The sequence below is a fragment of the Schistocerca americana genome, chromosome 7 (genome assembly GCF_021461395.2).
Source record: "Schistocerca americana isolate TAMUIC-IGC-003095 chromosome 7, iqSchAmer2.1, whole genome shotgun sequence".
NCBI lineage: Eukaryota > Metazoa > Arthropoda > Insecta > Orthoptera > Acrididae > Schistocerca > Schistocerca americana.
The window spans coordinates 77,412,679-77,431,241 of NC_060125.1; the positions used below are offsets into that span (position 1 = coordinate 77,412,679).

The following is an 18,563-nucleotide window of genomic DNA, read 5'->3' on the forward strand; positions in this document are numbered from 1 at the left end:
CAACACGCAAACACTGATTTCCTTTCCTGGCTGCCTCCTGGGGCAGACTGTGAGTTTGACACCTCCCCCTTGGTTTCTTTCCATGTGGAACCAAACATCACATGCAGTGCAGGATGCACTTCCATTGGATGCCGATGCCGTCCAGCGGGTCACTGCTCAGGATCCGACACTGCATGCTCTCTGCCACCAAATCGCTGCAGGTTGGCTGACCAACCTTTGTAGCGTCCGCGATGTGGAAGTCAAGCATTTTTAGGATCATCGGTATAGTCTATTTTTCCACAATGGCATCATCCTTTTGCATAATGATTCGAACATTCCCCGGGTGGTCATACTGCGTGCACTACGCCAACATGTCCTCGACATCTTCGGTACTAACCTTTGGGGAATCATCCTCACCAAACAGCTGGCCTGCTGACACTTTTACTGGCGCGGCTTGTATAAAGACACTGCCTCCCTCGTGTCAGCCTGCACCATGTGCCAAACACATCAGGCAGCATCCCAACGTGTCTTTTTCGTGGCCAGATGCAGCTGCTCCATGGGAACGTCTCCACTTGGATTTCACAGGGCCGTTTCATGGCTCCCAGTGGCTCATCTTGATCAACTCTGGGTCTGGGTACCCTTACGTACCCTGCATGATGAACACCACTTCTGCTGAGACTATCAAAATTCTCTGGCACCTCTTTGCTGTCAAGGTACCCCCCAAAACAATCGTTACAGGTAATGGTCCACAGTTTACTTCGACCGAGTTAAAGCAATTCTGTGCGACCAATGGAATTTCTCTCATCCACACCACCCCGTTTCACCCTGCGTCAAACAACGAGGCAGAACATTTTGTGTGGATGTTCAAGACCCAGCTCGATAAGCTGCTGAGCCATCACCTGCTGAAGGAGATCGTGCTTCTTTTTTTGGATTGGAGATACTTCACGGTCGACCATTCCACTCTCCCATATCTGTCCTTGTTCCAGAGACTTCTCACCCTCCTGCCCGCACTCCAGTGCAATCCTTCTGCGCCGGGCAGAAGGTCTGGGTGTGGATCTTATGAGTGCAATGGGCAACTGCCATCATCACCAAGCTCTGCAGCTGGCCGATGGCGTCTCTCCGGTGGGCCGATGGTTCCTCCGCCTGCTGGTATCTCAACCAGCTCTGTCCCTGTCTGGTGAACCACGGCACCCTGGGTGAGCTGCCAGTGCCTGTTGCTGGCTCCCCTGTGACAGAACCTCCGCTTTCGCCTCCACTGCTGCCTCCACCACTAGCTGCCCCTGCTGCATCGCCACCTCCAGCCCCTGCGGCCATGAGCCTATATATGTCGACCAGGACGTTTGTAGTGCTGTGCATTCTTTTTCCAGGGGAAGAAATGTCGTAGCGGCCTCTTATCAGTTAGAGTGCCCGCACAACAGACAAGCAAGGGGGGTTGCCAACCTCCCTTCAAGACCTCAGATCAAAACATCGCTATTGGATGTAAACAGCAACAGACTTTCTGCATAAACATGACACTACTTCGTGAAAAGCCATGTGACAGAGATCCACCTATTGGAACTAATGTGACTATGTGTAGCACTCTGCCAAATCAGTGTTATAAGCATGCTAGCAGAGTCAGACCGGCATTTGTTGTGAGTCATCATTGCTGATGTTGGCGGCAAGTGATACTTTCTGCATAAGCAAGGGAGAGACATAATTTTCAGGATGTATGCGTTCTTCATGCAGAAAGCAAGCACATGCGCATAACACAGCTGTCACTTGGAATCGTCAACAATGCAATCCTCGTCCGTGCCTTGACATACACAGACTGCCATCGTTCATGGATCTGACAATAGTGAAGGGCAACACTTTGGTGAAGGGCAAGTGCTGTGGTTCATAGAAACATCAAATAATCCGGAATGCAAACGTTATGAACATAAGAAATTTTTAAAACCTTCTGGATAAGATCAATGTTAAATAACAAGTAGCTGCCAGTGACTGTATTTGAACTAGTCAGCAAAACTAACTACTACTCCACACTGCATACACAACAGCTCATATAATGTTCCATTTTGTTTTATAAACTTCATTAATTTGTTGTATATTATTTTTTCCAAAACTATAAAAAACCAGCAGATTATTGTAATGGACAGTAGTTCATCAGTCAACTTTATCATGAGCTTTAATAATAAGGATTTCTTTGGATGTTATAGCAGGTCAGAAAAATTCCAGATTCTTGTCAACAGTTACAAATGCGAAGGGGCACAGATCCTGTGGGTATGCTATCAATTACTGGTGGTAAGTGGTTTTGGATTCTTTAATGGTTTTGACCAAAAAAAAAATGTATACGCTCTCTGTCAGACAGTTTTGCAATATCGATATTGTTAATTACTTTCAATTTTTCGATATTGTTAATTACTTTGAATTTTAGTATGTTGCAGTATAGTCTTTTGCTCAGCAGATGTTGGTACTTTCATCATGATAGTGAGAAAATAAAAAGCAGCGTAAATGCATTCTGGAGTATTTTATCAATCTGATAATGCCATTGAAGTGCAGTGTCACTGGAGGTGGGAATTTGAAACAGAAACCCCAACCCACTTCACAATTAATTGTGTTATTGATAAGTAAGATGATGATCCTGATCACTGAATATGGTTTTGTGAATGGTATAAGCAAAAGGTAACGGAAGATGAACAATTTGTGAAGAGGTTAGTGTGGTCTCACGAGGCTCAGTTTAACTTAATGGAACAGGGAATCTGGATTACTGCATCTCCTGGGCACCAGAAAAGGCACACGTTCATGTGGATAAGCAATTTGTGTGTGGTGTGGACTAGCATCTAGGGGCTTAAAGGATCCTTTTCTTTGATGTCACTGGAAAATTGTACCTATAAATGTTATTCGAATAAAGTTTATGAGGTGTATGTGCACTTTATGGAGCTGATGATGAGGTCTTCTACTAACATTATAGGACACTAGCACACTACCTTCTAACCATAAGAGCTCTCCTGAATGACAGTCTGCAGGGACATTTGATTGGGTGAAGAGGACCTATTGAAATCCCCCACGGTCTCCTTATCTAACCCCTAACAACTTTTACTTGTGAGAAACTGTGGGAGATAAAGTATACTGACATGATCTGCACACATTGCAGAATCGTAATCATTAAATTATAGTGGCAAGTACACTGATCCGTATTGAAACAATGACTGATGTAACTGCAGTGACTGATCAGCATTCCACTATGTTTCTGTCCACCAACTGCAGATATTTTAAACGTCTAAACTAACTACATGCTTAACTAAAGATAGTTCTACATCTGTGAACAGTATTTAAATGTGAAATAAATATGTAATAAATAGTTTTTAGTCCTTAAACACATTTTTGGTGGACTCTGTATTTCTTCTTTTGCTCTGCATTGAATCTGTATTGTTTTTCCCATGTTACAAGACAGTATTCTCATTGGTTTTTCAACACTGTAAGGAAAAGATAGATTGCTATTTACTCTAAAGGTGACACTAAGTTGCAGATGGGTACAACTAAAAGACACTTACTTACACATTAGCTTTTGGCTACAGTCCCCCATTCAGATCTCCGAGTGGGGACTATTCTGGCAGATGTCGTCATCAGGAGAAACAAAATTGACATTCTACATTTTGGAACATGGAATGTTCAGTCGCTTAATCACGCAGGTAGATTTGAAAATTTAAAAAGCAAAATGGATAGATTGATGTTAGAAATAGTGGAAATCAGTGAAGTCTGACTGCAGGAGGAACAGGACTTCTGGTCAGATGAATACAAGATTATAAATACAAAATCAAATAGGAGCAATGCAGGAGTAGGTTTAATAACAAATAAGAAAATAGGAGTGTGGGTAAGCTACTATGAACAGCATAGTGAACACATTATTTTAGCCAAGATAGACACAAAGCCAACACCAACAACAGTAGTACAAGTTAGTATGCCAACTAGCTCCACAAATGATGTAGCGATTGGAGTGTATGGTGAGAGAAAAGAAATTATTCAGATAGTTAAGGAAGACAAAAATGTAATTGTGGCTTGGGACCAGAATTTGACTGTAGGAAAAGGAAGAAAGGGAAAAACTATAGGTGAATATGAACTGGGGAAAAGGAATAAAAGAGCAAGCTGCCTGGTAGAATGTTGAACAAGCATAATTTAATCATAGTTAATACTTGGTTTAGAAATCATGAAAGAAGGTTGTACATGAGGAAGAGACCTGGACACACCAAAAGGCTTTACGCTGGTTATATAATGGTAATACAGAGATTTCACAATCGTTTTTAAAATGTAAGGCATTTCCAACAGCAGATGTGGACTCTGACAACAATTGATTGGTTATGAACTATAGATTAAAACTAAAGCAATTTGCAAAAAGGGAAGAAATTAAGGAGATGGAACCTGGATAAGTTGCAAAAACCAGAGGTTATTTACAATTCCAGAGGGAGCATTACACAATGCTTGTCTAGGACAGGGGATAGAAATACAGTCGAAGGCGAATGGGTAGCTTTGAGAGTTAAAATAGAGAAAGTAGCAGAGGATCAAATAGGTAAAGAGACAAGGCCTAATTGAAATCCTTGGATAGTACAAGGGTTACTTAATTTAATTGATGAAAGGAGAAAATGTAAAAATGCAGCAAATGATGGAGTACCAATGTGTGTACTGAAACAATGCATAGCGATTATACAAGGTCCCTTAACAAATACAATAAATGAATCCTTCACATCATGGCATTTCCAGCAGTTTAAAACAGGCAAGAGTTGTACCTTTGCTTAAGAAAGGTAATGCAGAAGCCATAGAGAATTACCAGCCCGTTTCCCTGCTGTCAGCATTCTCAGAAATAATAGAAGCAGTTGTGAAAGACAGATTAATGAATTACCTAAATAAATACAATCTTTTAAGCAAATCACAGTTTGGTTTCCGAAGTGGCAAAAATACGGAGTCAGTCATAGTAGAATTCACAAAAGTTGTACTTGATGCTCTCAATAAAGATGAGTGTGTCACAGGCATATTTTTGGATCTTTCTTAGGCGTTTGATACAGTCGAGCACATGCTCCTATTAAATAAATTAGAAGGGTTAGGAATAAGAGGGGTAGCTAATGACTGGTTTCAATCACACCTAGCAGATAGGGTACAAAGAGTAGGGATAACACATATTTCACATAGATCTAAACAGTTAGTAAAACACTTATCAGCACCAAAATACATTTATATTGGTGTTCTGCAAAGTAGCACATTAGGACCAATACTATTCCTGATTTTCATCAGTGACTTTCCCAGTAGTGTTACTCATGGTGAAAAAATTCTCTTCACTGGTGACAGCAATATTACAGTCACTCAGAAAACAAGAGAACTCCATGCAGAGAAAGCAAATGAAACTGTCAAGGAAGTTTACAATAAGCAATAAAGTGACATTGAACACAAAGAAAACTAATGCCATGAATTTCAGTTTTAAGAGGAAAAATGACTGTTAAATTAAATGTAGATAGTACCTCGATAGACTGTGTAACAAGTGCAAAATTTCTAGGAATGAATATTGATTCTCAGTTGAAATGGTGTGAACACACAAAGGTACTTGCAAACAGAATGTCATCAGCATGTTATGCCCTAAGAATCCTATCATCAGTGTGTAACATGTAGTGTCTTTTAGTTACATATTATTCATATGTATACTCAATTCTCAGTTATGGCATTATTTTTGGGGAACAAATGCACAAAATATGAACACAATTTTCAAACTCAGAGCCATAATAATAATAACCCAAAATACTAGTTGAGCTCATTGTAAATATCTGTTCAAAACACTGGGGATTTTAACTGCTCCATGTGAATACATTTACCAGTCAGTTATACACATCAAAAATAACATTGGTAACTACTGCACGAACAGCTCTGTCCATGACCGTGCAACAAGACATAGACTCAACTTACGTTTACCAAGAAAAAATAAACATAAAACTCAAAACAACATTTTCTACCAAGGAATAAAACTGTACAATAAATTACCAAAAGAGATTAAAGAAACTGCAAAAATACACTTATTTAAAAAGGCAGCTAAAAAGTACCTGTAATGCAATACATTTTATACATTAAAGGATTACTTAGATAAAACAGAGTAGGAGTTTGATAAAAAATGTTGCACAAATAAATGATATTAATAATGATTATAAAACATCCAACATTCCACATAACACCTTCATACTATGTTTTTTCCTTCTTTTTTCCTTTCTAGGAATACTTACCACCAAGCTATGCATAGCACAACATCTCACTCATTATGGAGGGATGCTGACTCAGTTTTTCTGGATAGAAAATGGGAAGTTGTAGTACAGAAAATGACCCAGAGATCACGTGTGTGTGTGTGTGTGTGTGTGTGTGTGTGTGTGTGTGTGTAGTGAGTGAAGTGTTATGAAACAATGTGTATGTGCAGTGACTGATAGTGGGATATGAATAAACGGTGTGGCATTACATTACTTAATAAGTTATTTGTAAAAAAAAAAAAAAAAAAAAAAAAAAAAAAAAAAAAAAAAAAAAAAAAAAAAAAAAAAAAAAAAAAAAATGAAGAAGAAGAAGTATTGTATACCAGGAGTAAATTTAATGATTATGTCTAACTAGGAGTCTGTAAATATATGTGTATATGAATTAGTTTATTTTAAATTGGTGTAAACTTGTAAATGCTTTGAAATGTCCTGTATCCTTGTAAAAAGAGATCTACGGATGAATAAAGCTACTACTGCTACTATTACTAGGAAGGAGGTACATGAGTCGTGTTTTCTGTAGTTCAACCATGCCTAGACGGTCAATACTGTGGTTTGATTGCACCCGCATTGTTACTTTGTGCCAGGAAGGGCTCTCAACACGGAAAGTGTCCAGGTGTCTCGGAGTGAACCAAAGCGATGTTTGGGCATAGAGGAGATACAGAGAGATAGGAACTGCCAGAGATATGCCTTGCTCAGGCCACCCAAGGGCTGCTACTGCAGTGGATGACTGCTACCTATGGATTATGGCTCGGAGGATCCCTCATAGCAATGCCACTGTGTTGAATAATGCTTTTCGTGCAGCCACAAGACATCGCGTTATGACTCAAACTGTGACCAATAGGCTGCATGATGCGCAACTTCACTCCTGACGTCCATGGCAAAGTCCATCTTTACAACCACGAAACCATGCAGTGTGATACAGATGGCCCCAACAACATGCCAAAAGGACCGCTCAGGATTGGCATCACGTTCTTTTCACTGATGAGTGTCGCATATGCCTTCAACCAGACAATCATTGAAGACGTTTTTGGAGGCAACCTGGTCAGGCTGAATCCCTTAGGTACACTGTCCAGTGAGTGCAGCAAGGTGGAGGTTCCCTGCTGTGTTGGGGTGGCACTATGTGGGGATGACGTACACTGCTGGTAGTCATGGTAGGTGCCGTAATGGCTGTATGATACGTGAATGCCATCCTCTGACCGATAGTATAACCATATTGGCAGCGTATTAGCTAGGCATTTGCCTTCATGGACGACAATTCGGACTCCCATCATGCACATCTTGTGAATGATTTCCTTCAGGATAATGACATCGCTCAACTAGAGTGGTCAGCATGTTCTTCAGACATGAACCCTATCGAACATGCCTAGGACAGATTGAAAAGGGCTGTTTATGGACGACGTGACGCAGCAACCACTCTGAGGGATCTATGCCAAATCGCTGTTGAGGAGTAAGACAGTCTGGGCCAACAGTGCTTTGATGAACTTGTGGATATGAATATAAGCATGCATCAATGCAAGAGGATGTGCGACTGGGTATTAGAGGTACCAGTGTGTACAGAAAACTGGACCACCACCTCTGAAGGTCTTGCTGTGGTCTTGTATGGTGGTACAACATGCAGTGTGTGATTTTCATGATCGATAAAAAGGGCAGAAATGATGTTTATGTTCATCTCTACTCCAATTTTCCGTACAGGTTCCAGAACTCTCGGAACCAAGGTGATGCAAAAGTTTTTTTGATGTGTGTATATTCTCCTTCTTTCATCATTTAAATTAAAAATCTCCTATGTTACCCACTTATTTCTACTGTTCCTTGTCCTTTTGATTATTTGACCCCTGCTGCCTTCACTATTTCATGTGTCTAAGATACCCATTGCTATTTCTTTCTCCTGTCCCTGTCAATCATTGCCTAATGTTCTCTGTGAAACTCTCATCGACCTCTGGTACTTTCAGTTTACCCAGGTCCAATTTCCTTAATTTCATACCTTTATACAAATTCTTTGGTTTTCATCTGCATTTCATAACTAGTAAATTATGGTTTAAAATTTTATGCGTACCCTTGAAAATGGTTTGTATTTTAAAATCTGGATTTGTAATCTCTGTCTTACCATTATATAATCTACCTGAAACATTACAGTGTCTCCATATCTCTTCCACATACATAACTTTCTTTCATCGGTCTCAAACCATGTATCTGCTATGATTAACTTGTGCTCTTTGCAGAATTCTTCTAGATGTTTTCCCTTTGATTTACATAATAGATTTTTCTGTAAGTTCATTGTGTGTGCAGCTAGTTGGTACATAAACATGTACTACAATGGTGTGTGCTGATTTTGGTTCTGCTTTGGTTACTGTAATGTTTTCACCATGCATTCATATCTCATTATTCATTATTACTTAGTTCTGCAGTATTCCTATGTGATTTATTTATTTATAAATCTGTACTCATCTGACCAGAATTCCTGTTCCTCCTGTTATCACACTTCTGTAACTTCCACTACGTATGACTTCAACCTATCTATTTTGAATTCTTTAACATACCTACCAGGTTAAGGGCTCTAACTTTGCAAGCTCCACCCAGTGGAATGCTGGTTTCGTATTTCCTTATAACGTCTGCCTCAGTAGTCCTCACCCACAGATCCAAATGGCAAACTATTTTAGCCCCATATTAATTTGCCAAGTAGGATGCCTTCATCATTATTTATTAAGATTTTGTCAAACACCATGTATACAATGCATTAATTACTTAACTAAAGTTATCATCATTTGTATAAGGAGATGGTGACAATGTCCTTTCTTTGCAAGAAAGGTCCTGTGACTCACAACATTCAGCATTTCAATGACGTAGTCCATTGGCTATCCCACGGTGACTGGTATGATGTGTGTGTGTGGAGGGGGGGGGGGGGGGGGGGGAAGAAAAAATAATAGCTTAAAATTTTTATTACTTACCCCATTCCCTTAAATGGCACAAAATGCATATATCATACATATAGATTTATTTATTCCTGTTCAAGAATTCATCTGTGGTATAGAAGAAGTTGTCAAGAAGATATGATTTAAATTTATTTTTAAAACTGTTACTGCTGTCTGTCAGACATTTTATTTCATTTGATAATTTATCGGAAAGTTTTACAGCAGCATATTTTACCCCTTTCTGTTTCCCAAGGTAGGTTAAGTAGAGGATAGTGTTGTTTTTAAACTGGTCCATGTTGTTGAATACAGATTTCATTACTGAGTAAATGAACTGTGAGGCTGTTGTAAGAATTTGTAACCCTTTAAAGAGATGCCTACAAGATGTGTGACTTTCTTTTGAGCAGTAAATACTTTTTGGGTGAGTGTTGTGTTACATCAAAATATTATTCCATATGACATCAGAGAGTGAAATATGCAAAGTATGTTAGCTTGCTAATTTCTATATCCTCAGAATTAGCAATTATTTGGATTGCAAAAGTTGCTGAACCTAGTCACTTTAGGAGATCCAAACTATGAATTTCCCAATTAAGATTCTCATTTATATGTACACCCAAAAACCTATTATGCTCTACCTTGGCTACTGACTTCTGTTGATGTATTATATTTATTGAAGGAGCTGTACTCCTTGCAGTAGAAAATTTGATGTACGGTATTTTTTCAAAGTTCAGAGCAAGCCCATTCGTAGAAAACCAATCAATAACTTTTCCAAAGATATAATTTGTATCATTTTCTATGGGAGTTTCTTTTACTAGATTAATTATGACGCTTGTATTATCAGGAAACAGTGTCAGTTTAGCTTCTTGTTTTGGATATGAAGGAGGTCATTCTCATATATCGAGAACAGAAGGGGACCCATGATCAAACCGTGTGGAAACCCTAATGTAATTTCACCCCAGTTAGATTAAGTGGGAAACTTCCTTAAATCAGTTATATCATATAAAGGAACTTTTTGCTTCCTGTTCTGTAGTTATGACTTAAACCACTCATATGCTGTTCCATTTATACCATATAATTGTAATTTCTGTAACATAATGTCATGGTTCACGCAATCAAATGCTGTGGATAAGTCACAGAAAATTCTTATTGGTGACATTTTATTATTTAAAGACTGTATTATGTGGGCAGTGAAATTATATATTGCTGTCTCAGTGGAACAGCATTTTTGAAATCTGAACTGTGGTTTACTAAGTATCCCATTACTGCTGAGACTGCTAACCACTCTTGAGTACATTACTTTCTTGACAATTTTTGAAAATGCTGTGAGCAAGGATACTGGCCAGAAATTATTGTCATCTGTGGTTTGCCCTTTTTTGTAGAGAGGCTTGACAAGGGCATATTTTAACCTGTGGTGCAACTGGAAGCTGGCTTCCTTCCATTCATTATATGTTATTGTTGGGCTGTTGATGTGTTTGTGATGCATGTCTCTTGCTTTTTTATGACTCTTCCAGAAGCCTGGTGCTTTCTGAGGTTATATCAGGCTATGAGTGGTACCCGGTCTTCAATGATGAAGGTTGTGTCAGCCAAGATGTAGGTTATTCTGTTTTGCATGTATTTTGAGATACATTTAATTATTTTCAGATAGGCTGGCTTCACTCATTCCAGTTGTTTGAGTATATGTGACATTTGCATATAAGTTGTGTGCTGGATGATGCAGTGAGCACAGCCTTTATGTTGACTAGTCTCAGGGCTATTCTTACAGATAATAGACTCAGTTTCTTTATCTTAAATGTTACCTTGATTGCTCTTACTACTCTGTTCAATATGCTTGTGAAACGTGTGGTCTGTCACCTGCATTGCAATTCCAGGGCATTTATAGCTTTTAACTATTTGCAGTTCTTTTGTCCTGCAGGTGAATTTATCATTGTTTGTGGGAGTTTCTTCTTTCCATAATTTCACTGCTTTTCCCTTATCCCTGTTTATGACAACAGTGTTTTCCTGGGACCATTCTTGCAGTTTGTTAATGGCTTCTTGCAGGGGTCCCCTGTTTCTGATAGTAGGATCATGTCACCAGCATACAGCCATATCCTCACCTCTTCTGATTGGATCATGTCATGGGTAATGATATTGAATCTAGGGGGACTTATAAAGTTTCCCTGCACTACTCGAGCCATTTGCTGGGTTCTTTGGGACTGTATTATGCCATCAAGGATTCTGATTATGTTTTCTGGGAGGGCACCATCATCGTTATGCCATACAGCAAACTACATCTACATCCATACTCCGCAAGCCACCTGACAGTGTGTGGCGGAGGGTACCTTGAGTACCTCTATCGGTTCTCCCTTCTATTCCAGTCTCGTATTGTTCGTGGAAAGAAGGATTGTCGGTATGCTTCTGTGTGGGCTCTAATCTCTCTGATTTTATCCTCATGGTCTCTTCGCGAGATATACGTAGGAGGGAGCAATATACTGCTTGACTCCTCGGTGAAGGCATGTACTCGAAACTTCAACAAAAGCCTGTACCGAGCTACTGAGCATCTCTCCTGCAGAGTCTTCCACTGGAGTTTATCTATCATCTCCATAACGCTTTCACGATTACTAAATGATCCTGTAATGAAGCGCGCTGCTCTCCGTTGGATCTTCTCTATCTCTTCTATCAACCCTATCTGGTACGGATCCCACACTGCTGAGCAGTATTCAAGCAGTGGGCGAACAAGCGTACTGTAACCTACTTCCTTTGTTTTTGAATTGCATTTCCTTAGGATTCTTCCAATGAATCTCAGTCTGGCATCTGCTTTACCAACGATCAACTTTATTTGATCATTCCATTTTAAATCACTCCTAATGCTTACTCCCAAATAATTTATGGAATTAACTGCTTCCAGTTGCTGACCTGCTATTTTGTAGCTAAATGATAAGGGATCTATCTTTCTATGTATTCACAGCACATTACACTTGTCTACATTGAGATTCAATTGCCATTCCCTGCACCATGCGTCAATTCGCTGCAGATCCTCCTGCATTTCAGTACAATTTTCCATTGTTACAACCTCTTGATACACCACAGCATCATCCGCAAAAAGCCTCAGTGAACTTCCGATGTCATCCACATGGTCATTTATGTATATTGTGAATAGCAACGGTCCTACGACACTCCCCTGTGGCACACCTGAAATCACTCTTACTTCGGAAAACTTCTCTCCATTGGGAATGACATGCTGTGTTCTGTTATCTAGGAACTCTTCAATCCAATCACACAATTGGTCTGATAGTCCATATGCTCTTATTTTGTTCATTAAACGACTGTGGGGAACTGTATCGAACACCTTGCGGAAGTCAAGAAACACGGCATCTACCTGTAAACCCGTGTCTGTGGACCTCTTGAGTCTCATGGACGAACAGCGTGAGCTGGGTTTCACATGACTGTCTTTTTTGAAACCCATGCTGATTCCTGCAGAGTAGATTTCTAGTCTCCAGAAAAGTCATTATACTCGAACATAATACGTGTTACAAAATTCTACAACTGATCGACGTTAGAGATATAGGTCTATAGTTCTGCACATCTGTTCAACGTCCCTTCTTGAAAACGGGGATGACCTGTGCCCTTTTCCAATCCTTTGGAACGCTATGCTCTTCTAGAGACCTACGGTACACCGCTGCAAGAAGGGGGGCAAGTTCCTTCGTGTACTGTGTGTAAAATCGAACTGGTATCCCATCAGGTCCAGCGGCCTTTCCTCTTTTGAGCGATTTTAATTGTTTTTCTATCCCTCTGTCGTCTATTTCGATATCTACCATTTTGTCATCTGTGCGACAATCTAGAGAAGGAACTACAGTGAAACAGCTTTGGAAAAAGACATTTAGTATTTCGGCCTTTAGTCTGTCATCCTCTTTTTCAGTACCATTTTGGTCACAGAGTGTCTGGACATTTTGTTTTGATCCACCTACCGCTTTGACATAAGACCAAAATCTCTTAGGATTTTCTGCCAAGTCATTACATAGAACTTTACTTTAGAATTCATTCAACGCCTCTCGCATAGCCCTCCTCACACTACATTTCGCTTCGCGTAATTTTTGTTTGTCTGCAAGGCTTTGGCTATGTTTATGTTTGCTGTGAAGTTCCATTTGCTTCCGCAGCAGTTTTCTAACTCGGTTGTTGTACCACGGTGGCTCTTTTCCATCTCTTATGATCTTGCTTGGCACATACTCATCTAATGCATATTGTATGATGGTTTTGAACTTTGTCCACTGATCCTCAACACTGTCTGTACTTGAGACAAAACCTTTGTGTTGAGCTGTCAGGTACTCTGAAATCTGCATTTTGTCACTTTTGCTAAACAGAAAAATCTTCCTACCTTTTTTAATATTTCTATTTACGGCTGAAATCATCGATGCAGTAACCGCTTTATGATCGCTGATTCCCTGATCAGCGTTAACTGTTTCAAATAGTTCGGGTCTGTTTGTCACCAGAAGGTCTAATATGTTATTGCCACGAGTCAGTTCTCTGTTTAACTGCTCAAGGTAGTTTTCAGATAAAGCACTTAAAAAAATTTCACTGGATTCTTTGTCCCTGCCACCTGTTATGAACGTTTGAGTCTCCCAGTCTATATCCGGCAAATTAAAATCTCCACCCAGAACTATAACATGGTGGGGAAATCTACTCGAAATATTTTCCAAATTATCCTTCAGGTGCTCAGCCACAGCAGCTGCTGAGTCAGGGGGCCTATAGAGACATCCAATTACCATGTCTGACTCTGCTTTAACCATGACCTTTGCCCAAATTATTTCGCATTTCAGATCTCCGTCAATTTCCTTCGATAGTATTGCGCTTCTTATTGCTATAAACATGCCTCCCCCTTCACTGTCCAGCCTGTCTCTGTGGTATAAATTCCAATCTGAGTTAAGGATTTCATTACTGTTTACGTCTGGTTTCAGCCAACTTTCTGTCCCTAGTACTATATGGGCATTGTGACCGTTTATTAATGAGAACAGTTCTGGGACCTTTCTGTAGACGCTCCTGCAGTTTACTATTAGAAGATTAATATTGTTATTCCCTGTTGCATTTTGCGTACTCCTACCTTGCCGCATCTCAGGAGGCGTATTGTCGGGCCTAGGGAGGGAATTCTCTAACCTAAAAAACCCACATGTGCACTCCACATGTACTCCGTCACCCTTGTAGCCACTTCCGGCGTGTAGTGCACGCCTGACCTATTCAGGGGGACCCTACATTTCTCCACCCGATAGGGGAGGTTGAGAAATTTGCACCCCAGATCTCCGCAGAATCATCTGAGCCTCTGGTTTAAGCCTTCTACTCGTCTCCAAACCAGAGGACCGTGATCGATTCTGCCCTTAGCAGAAATAGTAGCTGTGATTTGCTAGGTACTACTCTGTTTAAAAATATATATCTTGGAGAGGAACATAAATGAGTGATCAGATTTACTTGAAATGACTTTCGCCAAACAGTTGCCTAGAGTCTGACCACACACCATTGTAAAACTTTCCTATTTTTTTTTTATTTAAAAAAAACTATTTCATAAATTCTTTACAGACTTGATAACTGCAGTATAAAAGAATGGCACAAAGAATTACTTTTAAAGTCAACAGTGTATTCACTGGAACACAACTCTGTTATACCAGCACTAATTCTCTCAGTAATGCTATCTGGCAGCCAAATTCACAAGACATGACTAGATGTGCCACTTCCAATTTGTGAATAAATAATCCAACTGTTAACTCTACAGGTTTCAAGACACTTTCTATAAGAGCTTTAAAGTTGTGAAATGGGCTCATGAAATACTCTTAAGTCCCAAGACTTGCATTACACAGCAACTTGCTGCCCAGAAATAAAAGTAAACTCAAAATATGTAGTCTCACACCCTGATGTCAAATAACATGCATTATATTACACTTTAATAACACAGCTTTTGAACCAATTGGCCAAAATCAAGAAAAAGAGTTTCATAAAAAATTACACTCAAACACATGTCACTAAGAGATCAAATGAATTGCTTCTCATAAAACATTATGTCTACATGAATTTTCTATGCTAACCTAAGAGATAATTATCTGTACATTTTCAATATCAAGTAAGGATGTGGGAATTCAGAAATAAGGAAACCTAGTTTTGCATCCTGTAGTGTGTGCAGTAAATGTTGTAGATATGCTTTTGAGGAAGTTCCACCTCAGTCTCTTGTCACAAAAGACCCCCTCTATTTCTGAGGAGACAGGCAAAAGGTTATCTTGACTTGCCTATGGCTGGCTAAGCTTTGCTGCAGCACCACTTGCCCTCTTTGCAAAGTGGCTTTGTACCCCTTTTCGGTACATACCAGAGCATGTCCACTATAATACCACCACTACTGTAAATACTTCAGTCCTGTTTACATGCCAGAATGTCTCGTGCTGTAGTATCTCTAAAGAAAACTCTTACAAAAGTTCTCTAACTGAAACTGCAAGCTCACTGCTTAAGTTTATGCTCTCAAGTGCACTATAGCTAGCATTCCTGTCAGAAGTCTTTAACATACTGAAATGTTCACTTTGAAATTTCCTGGTAACTATTTGTGGGGCTTGGAATGTCTGCCCAAGCTACTCATAATATCATTATCCACACTGAAATCACTCTTGGAAATTTTCAAACCAGACAGTGGTGTTTGTACTGTAATGTCTCAAGTTTCCACTTGCTTTCAGGCATTTACAGTACCAATGTACCAAGGTCATGTTTTCTAGTGTTATAAACCAGATCACTCAATCATCCAGAACGTTGCCTCTCTAACTACTGCAAGGGCTGATGTCCATTTTCAGGATCCAGTGGTCAGGCTGACCTCTCTACGAAGACCCCCTCCATTGTGGTTGCACCTGTAGTATGGCTGTTTATATTGTTGAGGTATGAAAGTCACCTCATCTCAGTCAGGTATAAGGTTCTGATATAAAGATAGAAATTGAGAATCACTACTGTTTCAGAAGAAAATTAAAAACATATGTTATCAGGCACTCTTTCTGCAAAATCATCTAAATATCTAGATTGAGGATTGGAACATTATGTTAGCTACATAGAAAGTAGCAATGCTTGTTGTTAAAGCTACATGTGAAGTAGTAGGAATGTACTAAAAATAGGACTCAGTATTTACAGATTTAGGTAAATATTTGCTTTGAAGAATCCCATTAAAATCAAATAAATTTTAAGTTAAGAATGCAGATCAACAGCAGCTATCTAGTATAACTAAGGAGACAGCAACTTTCTTCATAATTTCATTTGTTAAATTTAACTATCATAGGTTTCAGTAGCACTGAGTGGTGTAATGATTGTGTGTTGTTAATACAGTTTACAGAATAAGTTTATATGATATCCTTGTGTTACCGTTATTGTATATCTTGACTCATTTCACATCCCTGGAGGGTCTTCTTCATGATGGGATATGCAGAACATGATGAATGAATGAACATACTCACAAACTAATGTGTTGATTTGTAGCTTATTTCCAGAAGACTGTACAGTTTTTTTTCTTTTTCATGATAGGTAAATCATTCTCCAAGCTTTCATACTGATGCCCAGATTGATCGAGACATAAAGGAAAATCTTCTAATGGACACATTTAATATTTTGAACCTATGTCAAATGGACAAAAGGAAAGTTATGGAGGAAGACCGAAAACGTGTTCGAGAAAGGCTCCTTCAAGGAATACTTCATAAGGATCAGAGGTACCTTTTAGCGTTGATAACAAACTTAAATATTGGTAGTAATCTCAACCGGAATGCCAGATAACTTCTTTTATTCATTTTGTGGTGTGTAAACAGCTACTGTTGTATACATATGAGGCAGCCAGGGATGGCTTTAATTATAATTGATTTCTGAACACCGCAATTAATCTTCTGATAAAATCTGCTGGTTACTATTACTCAGACATCAGACACTCAAAATCCTCAAATACACTTAAAAATAGGTCTGTTTTAAATATATTTACATTCATCTACAGAGAGTATAGATAGTGTTAAACCAAATCTATGAACCTTCCATTTACGAATTTGAAAATAGCAAAACTTTAAAGCATAATAAAGTGCATGTAAAACCTAGATAATTATTGGTTGCTGTTACTTCTCTAATCAGTAATATATCATACCGGTCATCCAAGTCCATGTACTTTAATGCTTGAATCACAATTTTGCAGAACCTTTGAGTTCTTCTTGAAATTTTACAATTTATTTCACATGTGCTTTGCCATTTGAGCATGACTATACAGCAAATTTTGTTAGTGGTTCAGATACATGTAAAGCTAGACTTGGCAAGGAAAGTAAGACTCAATTTTTCTTTCAGTCATATACAGGATTCCCACCTATGTCCATTCCTACAGTTCCTCTCATACTGAATTTTAGAATATTGGGCCATGTACTTAACGTATGCTGTAATGTGATTAGTGAGTTCTGCTATGCTATGCAAAAACAGCGCTGGCTACGCATGAGAGAATTTTTTTTTTATTTATTTATTTTTTTTCCTTCATTACATATGTCTTTTCTTAATTTTTAAAATGCAGATTTGAATTAGTTATTGCTACCTACTATCTTCCTTTAAATTTTACAGAAATAGAAATTCTTCTATGGATGAGAAGGAACTCAAGGAGAAAATTTTTCAGTTTGTTTTCAAATTTAACTTAGGTGTCTGTCAAGCATTCCATATCCAGTGCATTGTGTATTGTGCACTGCTTTTGTACTACAGGCAAGGTTAATTTGGGATAATGAAAGTCAGTTTTTCTTCTGATATTGTAATTATTTACATAATTGTAGCTTTTGAACTATAGTAGATTACCTATGACGAACTTAACAAGGAAATAAGTATGTTGTGAAGCAGTAGTCAGAATGCTTAACTTCTTGAACAGGTAAGTACAAGAAATGTATGGAAAGTGTTGCACAAATGGATGCAGTGTAGAGAGTTTCTCTGTTCCTTTCAGCTTAGCCATTTCATAAACCAGTTTAAATACTTTAGGTATATACTTTAGGTCTAGCATAATTCAGGAACAAATTCACTGTATGTCTGTTTAGAAAACAAAATGAAGAAATAAGAGGAAGAATCTAAGCCTTGGTACTCATGTATACCTGCATCACCATACATACTCTGCAAACCAGTGTTAAGTGCTTGGCAGAGAATACTTCACATTGTACCACTTGTTAGGGTTTTTCTCTGTTGCAGCTGTGTATGTAGTGTGGAAAAAGACTGCTTAAATGCCACTGTGCTTGCTGTAATTAGTCTAATCCTATCTTCACAGTGTCTGCAAGGGTAATACCGAGGAGTCTGAAGCATATTGTTAAATTGTTCACTTGGCACTGGTTCTTGGCACATTGTAAGCAGGCTTTTGTGTGATAGTTGGTGTCTACCCACAAATGTTTGTCAATTCAGGATTTTCAGCACTTCCATGATACTTCCCCGTGGGTCAAGGAAA

General features: G+C 38.9%; 1 protein-coding gene across 1 annotated transcript in view; it reads left to right on the forward strand.

Annotated features, from left to right (window-relative positions):
* LOC124622726 (tubulin polyglutamylase ttll6-like) overlaps nucleotides 1–18,563 on the forward strand; it is a 500,830-nt gene that overhangs the window by 239,585 nt on the left and 242,682 nt on the right. Inside the window, exon 10 of the mRNA XM_047148517.1 lies at nucleotides 16,649–16,830. Coding sequence (XP_047004473.1) covers nucleotides 16,649–16,830 — 182 coding nt within the window. The remainder of the gene's footprint in view (nucleotides 1–16,648; nucleotides 16,831–18,563) is intronic.